This window comes from Limulus polyphemus, unplaced genomic scaffold, assembly GCF_000517525.1.
Source record: "Limulus polyphemus unplaced genomic scaffold, Limulus_polyphemus-2.1.2 Scaffold2287, whole genome shotgun sequence".
NCBI lineage: Eukaryota > Metazoa > Arthropoda > Merostomata > Xiphosura > Limulidae > Limulus > Limulus polyphemus.
Genome location: NW_013667897.1, coordinates 171530 through 179962, shown reverse-complemented (window position 1 = coordinate 179962; position 8433 = coordinate 171530). Strand labels below are relative to the sequence as shown.

Genomic DNA, 8433 nt, shown 5'->3' with positions numbered 1-8433 from the left:
TACACTCCAGCAAAGTTAGTGTTTGGTTGGGAACTTCTGTTGCCAGTGGATCTGTTAACAGGACGCCCACCTTATGAAGAGTTGCCTGAGAATGTGTCAGAGTTTGTGAAAGTGTTATCGGAAAGGATGGATGATATTCAGCATCAAGTGCGTTCAAACTTGAAAACGTCTGCTGATTCTATGAAGCTATGTTATGATAACAAATCTACTAAAGTCAGCTTTGTACCAGGAGACAAGGTGTGGTTGTATAATCCCAGGAAGACCAAAGGAAAGACTTCTAAGTTGTCTTCTCCATGGGAAGGCCCATATGACATAGTGGATCATCTCTCAGACGTGACTTTCCAAATAAAATGTGGTCGGCGAGGCAAGCCAATGGTGGTACATTCCAACAGGCTTTGGCGTTATCACAGTTCAGGACATTTCAGTTGGGACGAAGTAAACAATGGAACAAAAGATGCTGCTGAAGACGTGTCACCTTAAAAAGCCTCTGTCAAAGAAGAAACTCTACTCGGTTTTGGAGAAGGGAAACAGTGAAGTCCTTCATGAACTTACTACCACTGATGTGACTATTACCGATAATAGGACATTTCCTGATGGAACAGATGAATCTCACGTGTAGCAGAAGCCAACGAGATGAAGACCAGTGTGGAAGAAGATACGTCCCGTAAAAATTAAGAGACTTTGTTGAATTTTAATTTTGTGTTTGTAGTGTTTGTAAATTCTGTACATTTAATTAAGTTATTGTTAATTATATATTGGTTTAATTTAAGTGGCTATTGTTCGGGATGAGCAATACTAAGGAAGGGGCAGTGTTACGACAGCGGAAATCATGTGATGCTGGTAACACATGATGAGTGTCTAGAAGATTCGTGAAGATGCTAGTGTGTGCTACGCGCACGCTTTTGATTGTATATAAGCGTGCCAGACAAAGGAGAGGATCAATTGGAACTGGAGTAGTAGAGAGGGAGATTGAAGTTATACACACCAATAACCACCGTAAATAAAGTGCGTGAATCGTTCGTTGTGAATTATAGCTTGTGTTGAAGTTAAAATAACTGTGGAAATTAAGTGTATAGCGAAGTTGAATTGAGAAACAATAAACTAGTTTTATTTAAGAAAGGATTTGTATTGCAGAAGTTTCTCAGAAAGAATTTCTATGGAAAATTAACAAACGAACATAGAGACGTAACAGTTTGTATTTCTTTATTAAAATGGCTTATTTCATTTTACATTATTAATATTAGATTCTCAACAAATAATTTTAACAATTATATTGTCCCTACAATGTTTTGTATCTTTAAAATGTTGGTAGACATGTGACAGAGCATATTCATGTTCTGCTATTCTAGCACATAAATTCTTACCAGTCTCCCTTATATACAGTCCATACATTCTACACCATAAACTACTTCTTTCTCAACAGCAGTTGGTATAATTAACTTTTTTAAGATTATATTTAACTTTTTTCCTGGTAAAAAATCAATTTGACTCAAATTGAAAGTTTATATCTTTTCTATTTCTTTCCACAATCTTTTTATCATATTTGATAAGCCAAGTACATAAGAAATTACACAATAAACCAAATCATCTGAATGGATTTTCTTTTTTTTCTGTCAACCTATCCATTCATAAGTATTTTCTAACCATACTAATAGGATAATCATTCTTCTTTACCAATACATTTTCCAGATAATATATTTATCCAGCTCTTCTTTTGAACTGCAATTAGTTTTTGCAATAGCTAATAGTTTTCATAATCCCTATTTTTTATATCTGTGATGAGCTAATGATCAATTCAAGTACAAATCAGTATGTGTTTCTTTTCTAAATATCTTTGTTTTAAAATCATTATTAATCCCATGACAATGAGAAAAGATAACTCACCCTCCTTCTCAGTCTCATGGATAAACTTAATATTAAGGTGTAGTGAATTTAAAAATACTAGAAACTGTTCAACCATTTGTCCAGAAACAAAGCCAAGAAACGTAACATCAACATATCTGACAAAAAAGCATAATCCTAAATTAACCATACTTTTAACTTTATAATTAAGCATGTTCATAAAAATGTTACCCGGAACAGATGCTAATGGACTGCTCATACTTATTATCTCAATCTGATCACAAATTTCTTCATTAAATTGAAATACAGTTTGTGTTGTTGTAAAAATTAACATTAATTGTAAAACTTCTGAAGGAATTTGTGTTCTTGTATTTTCATCTTATATAAACCAAGAAAGAGCACAATCAATAGATTTGTTGATCGATACTTGAGTAAATAAAGAAGGAACTAACTAAAAAACTACAAGGATTGAATGTACCTAATGATTGGGTAAAATGTACTATATTTTTTACAACACACTCTCCCTGTAATACATAAGGTCTCAATATCCAAGCTAAAAATTTACCTAGATTATAATTAAACACTCTTCTAGTGGATACAATAAGTCTGAGAGGTACATTTTGTTTATATATCTTGGGCAACCCATAAATGTAAGGTGTTTTTGCATCATTAGATCTCAAAAAATTATAAAGAGAATCATTTAATAAATCTAATAAAATAGGTTGAGTTTCTTTTCTCTTTCTAGTCAGGTTGTTAGTCAAAAGTATATAACGCTCTTGATCATTCAATAATTCACTAACCAATCTAAATAAAGTAAAATTATATTTTATATCTCAGTAAATTCAAATTATGTTCACTCAAAATGGTAACCTGGCCAGACATCTGTCATGCAAAAAAAAAAAAAAAGTACTCACACACAACCCTGAAAAGGCCTCACTGCCAGAAGCAAATAATAAATTAATGCAATGGCAATGTCCAATTAAATGTGAGGGTTTTGAATTATCACTGCTTCAATGATGTTTCATTACATTATTATTATTATAAAAATCCAACTCTTTCCAAAGATAACTAGAAAAAATGACAGATGGAACTTATAACCATGCTTCAACTGGTTTTTTGGTTAAAGTTTTGAAGACTTTTAACCACCAATGAATTGATTTTGAAAGACAGGTTTGAATTTTCTAGTGTTCACAAAATATATATTTTAAGTATTTTTTTTTTATAATTTTACTGTAATTAGTAAATTACTTTCTAAGTTAAAAGGATGAAGGTTAAAAAATGCAAACTAAACTTCAATGAACAAAACATTTGTGTAATAAAGGAGATTTTAGAAAAATAAAAAACATATTTACCTTTTTCACAATGTTGTCCTGTGAAGCCAGGAGGACAAACACACACTCCCCATCTGTCATGGCAAATTCCACCATTATAACAAGGTGGACAATCTTGGTCACAGAGCTGACCATATTTTCCTGATGGACATCCTTTTATAAAATTGTTTTCAAAACTTACATCAATATGAGCAAAGACAGATGCTAAATTGATAAGATATATATGTGTATATATATATATATCCTACTGTAATTTCTTATAATATGCCATTATTTATTTTGCTATTCTAATTGACATTATATGCAGTACTTAAAGAAACAAATAAATTGCTTGTAGATAATTTCGTTCTATCCTTAAGAAGCTTTGCATAAAGAATTTGATAACATCAAAGTATTCTAATGGAAAAGTGATTTCCCTATTTATGTCATTGATAGACTACTTTGTTACTATCTGAATATGTAAAGTTTCAATAAACCACCTAAATATGTTAAGTTCCAAAATACCCTGCTGTTATTACCATCCACATATGGGTAAATATTCTTTGAGTGTTAAAAATCAGTTAAGAAATATAATTTGTGTGGTTTATCTTTAAATACAACTGCAATGTGTTTTTAAACCTGATAGTTGCCTACAATTTTTCGTTTTAGATTCAAGGACTATATTCCTAAAAAAAAAAGTAATCTAATTTAGTTTATAAATTTACTTGTTCCTGTTGTGAGAAAAACTATACTGGGTTGTCTAAAAGAAATTGTTAACTAGTATGGGAGAATATGCAAATTTGAAATCCCTCAACTAAGTAGAGCATACTTGAACATGCTCTATGTGAATGTGGCATAGTTGTACATTCAAATTATCTTAAAATCTTAATAAAGCCAATGATGAACAAAGTCTCCATATCTGAGAGAGCTCGCTCACTCACAGACTGAGGCCTCAAATAAATGAAGTTGACTCTGCTTAGAAATTACTTCTGATTCTATACAATGTTTTCATTGTTTCCTGTTGCTTTATTTGTATCAAATTCTGGTATAACTTTCACTAAGATTTAAACACCAATATTTGCAATAAATTTTAAATCAGATGTAAAAACTCGGAACAAATGTTTGCAAATACAGAATGACATCACAATTATCATTTGCTATACTATAGCAAAAATTTTAATATAATTATATTATACTAAGAATAACATTCAGATTCATACACATATTATCAATCTAAGGTTTAATTTCAATAAGCAAAAAATTTAACTGTATTCAAAAATAGCAGTTACCTCGAACAATAAGTCTTAAAATTCCATGAACATGTTCATTTCTCCTGCCTTCATAATAGCATTCATAAATACCAGCATCAGTAATTGTGACAGATGGAATACTGACATTTAATTGATCATTCCACTTTTCAATAATGTCTCCACCATCATGACGCCATCTAAGTGGTAGATTCAGGGCCACTACTTTTTTCATTGCAAAATATACATCATCTCCTTGATTTGCTACAATGTAAGGCTCTTCTGGTTCAAATTCAGCTGCTCAATGTAACAATTTAAAAAAAAAAACAATTTGAACTTTAAGCATACATATAACATTGATTTATCCAACAGTACATCAGTTATTCTTTTTTTACCTGGAATGTAAAATATGAAAATGCAAAAGTTAATATTTTTTTCCTTTAGTCTAAAATTTTCAGACTTGTCAAGAACAATGTTAAATTAGGCATTAAAATACTCCAATCATAAAAATTTATTATCATACTGTATTGTAAAGCCTTTAAAATGGGGTAATTTTTGATCACTTGCATTTTTGACTTGAACTTCTGGGTTCGAGTGAGACAGATTTGCATGTACATCAAGTGCATTTTATTAATTCTTTCCCTATTTTTTAACATAGAGCAAGAAATATAATGTAATAAATGGCAAGTGACATACATACTTAAAAACGTAGTGCATATTTTTACTGTTATATATTTTTATTTACTGCAGCTTAGGTGACTTAACATTCTTTTATATATATAGAAAAAAATACTTTTTAAGGCACAGGCTGTAAGTATACAATTGATGTATACTTCAAAAATCAGGTATATCTTAAGTTCAAGATTAAATTTGATATTCATATGGTTCCTCTTCAAGCTTTAAAATCCTATTCAATTGCATCATGTGGATTCACCTACAGAAATATTGATGATAAGTTACAGAAAAATGTTACAACACAAGCTAAAGATTTGTGGTAACATAATGTTAAATATTTAAGATTTAAAACTTTTTATTTCAAAAAGAAAACCTTCCTAATTATACACAATTATCAGTAGGCATCACATGGTGCTTGACCCTATAATAAAACCAAAATATAAACACTACACAGGTTCTAAGTATATGCATTTTTCAATATGATGTAAAATACCTGCATTTCATATATATATACATAAAGTTTAATGTATTGACATATAGAAAATATGATAATTCAAAACTGCAGACAATACATAGCAATTTAAGTTTAAAGTGCACAAAGACGATAAATAAAGAATAAAAAAATGTATGTATGTAAAATATTTTACAGTACAGGAAAAAATATATATAAAATGTGCCTATAATTTTCTTTAAATTACTTATGCACTTTACTTATGAATTGGCTAAGCTACTAGCAATAATATCAACATGTTCCACAAAGTTTTACTTTCGAGTTACTACCCAAAAGGTAAAACACTGTATTGAAAATCATTTCAAAACTAAAGAATAATCAAATTGAACTCTTACATTTCTTTAGACATTAAGTTAGTCAAAAGAAATGGATTTATTCTACAATATTGAATGATCTTAAGTTTTATGTTGAGATCTATGTATTCCAGTAATTGTTGCTCACCAATGCTTTCAGAGGGTAATTTTAATGTTGTTATTTTGGTTGTTACCCCACCATTAGTGACTTCACAGTGAAAAGCTCCAAATCTTGATAGTGCATCTCCACTGGGCATGAAAAGAATACGAGCATGTACTGGAGCACCCTGAAGGAACTGCTGGGTTAATTTGGGTAACTTGAGCCCCTAAAATGAAAAAACAAAAAACTAAATACACATAGAGTGATATATAAGCATACCATAAATTTTCTACCTCTATATTTCAACATAGTATTATTCTGTTTATATCTAGTTTTCTCATAACACACGCACAAGAAAGTTAAGTTGGTTTTATTTTAACTGCTTCTATTCCTTTTCATTTTCTGGAAAAAAAGTACATTTTCTGTCCATGGAGGGTTAGGCTAAAATGCTGCACATTGTGCAAGAATGTAGACAGCCGCACCCTCTAATGATAGTTAAGATGAGAAGTTGGGGTTACAACTTCCTTCATGTTTCATTTGAAAATGGACAGTCACATGGATAGTGTTAGATATTCTGTGTAAGGCTGACTTTACCAATTAAGTAAGGAACATTAGATATAAACAGTGTGGTATATGATATGGACAGTACAGTTGAGAAAGAAAACATGCAGTCCAGTAGAAGCAATAGTGATACGTTTGTGATTTTGTTGTAATAAATACTGTTCATTTGTATTTTACAATGTGTCCAGTCTATTTATTTTATTCTCACAAATTCAGTCAGGACTTATCCTGCTGCTCTCAGGATAATTAGTTGACTAGAATGTAGCACAACAGTACCAAAGCTATAGTATACAGCAAGAGATATATTCAAGTTCCCTTATATTTCTTCAACTTTTACATTAGATTGAACATGTAGGAAGTATAAGGTACATGAGTTAAACAACAATGTATAGAGTTTCAAATGGAAAGCAAATCAACTGCCATACCAAGACTGGCACTGTTCAAATTCAGTCCAGAGTCCAATAGATGACTTATCTTTACCAATTAAGTGAGAAAAATGTTAACCTACTTAGTACTATTTGAAAAGCAATTTTTAGCTATTTAAGCTATCCAATTAATACACACATACACAAACAAAAGGCAGACTAACAAATTCAATGCTGAGGGTTTTTAGTTAGACATCAATTTTTCCATTATATCTTGAGATTAATAACACAAAGCATAAAAATACCCGATTTCTTTAATATCTAGAAACTTGAGGACCCAGCCTGCAGAAAGAAAAACTGTGGTATTTTTTCATCAATTTAAGAGTGGGGGAATGTAATAATAATATAAAATTAAAAGTGTTTTACTGATAGTGGGTCAACACAAAAATAAATGCTGTGACAATAAATTCTTTACAACTAACTTTACAGAACACTCAAGTTAGGAGAAGTATGTGAAGAGAAGTCATCCGACATGTTCTATAGAAATTTGAATAATAATTAAAAAGCAGGTTCTAGGAATTAATAGATATAAACATAAAATTAAACATAACATTTAATAAATATGCAGAAACATTAAACAAAGTTATGCAGGTCTAAAACAAATACAGTTTTGTAATAATAAATATATACCTTTATATTCGGTGATCTAAATTTCCAATGTCCTTTATCACAATGTATCTAGAAGTTATAATTTTACTTTTTAGTAAGTTTCTCTATTATAACAATGTTATGGAGTTGGATTAGCACAGTATGTGTGATTTTCAAACTGACTATCATTGTTTGCTGAACCAAATGTGGTTATCTTTGAATCACACCTTTTTAATTGTTTCTTTAAAAAAAAAAATCTTTTTAACTCTCTCTTTCATATCTATTAATTTTTGTTTCTTTGTTTTTAAGCACAAAACTACACAATAGGCTATCTGTGCTGTTACAATGTTTCCACAGTACAGATCAAACCCTGAATTATAAGCTTTACAGTGCTGAGCTACCAAGGTTGCTATTAATCTTTCCAAAATTTAATTTTAAGCTATGCATTTACATAAGAAGTTCTTATGTTCATCTTTAAAACTAATTTGTATTTTGATGTATTTTGTACTAAACTTTATTTATCTTTCCTCATATGAATTATATATATATATTGTTCCGTCTCCGTTTGTTAATTAATTTTCCATAACTTCGTTCCGACGAAACTTAAGCGACACAAGTCCTTTCTTAATAAAACTGATTTATTCTTTCCGAATATAACTTTACCGATACATTCAACTTCAACAATCGCGTTAAAACAAACGCTAATCAACGAACGTCAACAATACTTCTGACTGCAGATCAATTACTCACTATCTACACACACACACACATTACATTACTCTCTCGCGTCACGTTTTCCCCCTCTTATATATACCAGCCTACCCTATCTAGTAAATACTAGAGCATTCGCCAAAGTACATGATAGTTCTAGAAACGTTGCG

General features: G+C 30.5%; 1 protein-coding gene across 1 annotated transcript in view; it reads right to left on the bottom strand.

Moving 5' to 3' along the window:
* LOC106466521 (tyrosine-protein kinase receptor Tie-1-like) overlaps nucleotides 1-8433 on the bottom strand; it is a gene marked incomplete at its 3' end in the record, with an annotated part of 37275 nt that overhangs the window by 12838 nt on the left and 16004 nt on the right. The window contains exons 3-5 of the mRNA XM_013926812.2: nucleotides 6027-6204; nucleotides 4442-4696; nucleotides 3195-3326 (exon numbers count right to left, since the gene is read on the bottom strand). Of these exons, the coding sequence (XP_013782266.1) occupies nucleotides 3195-3326; nucleotides 4442-4696; nucleotides 6027-6204 (565 nt within the window). The remainder of the gene's footprint in view (nucleotides 1-3194; nucleotides 3327-4441; nucleotides 4697-6026; nucleotides 6205-8433) is intronic.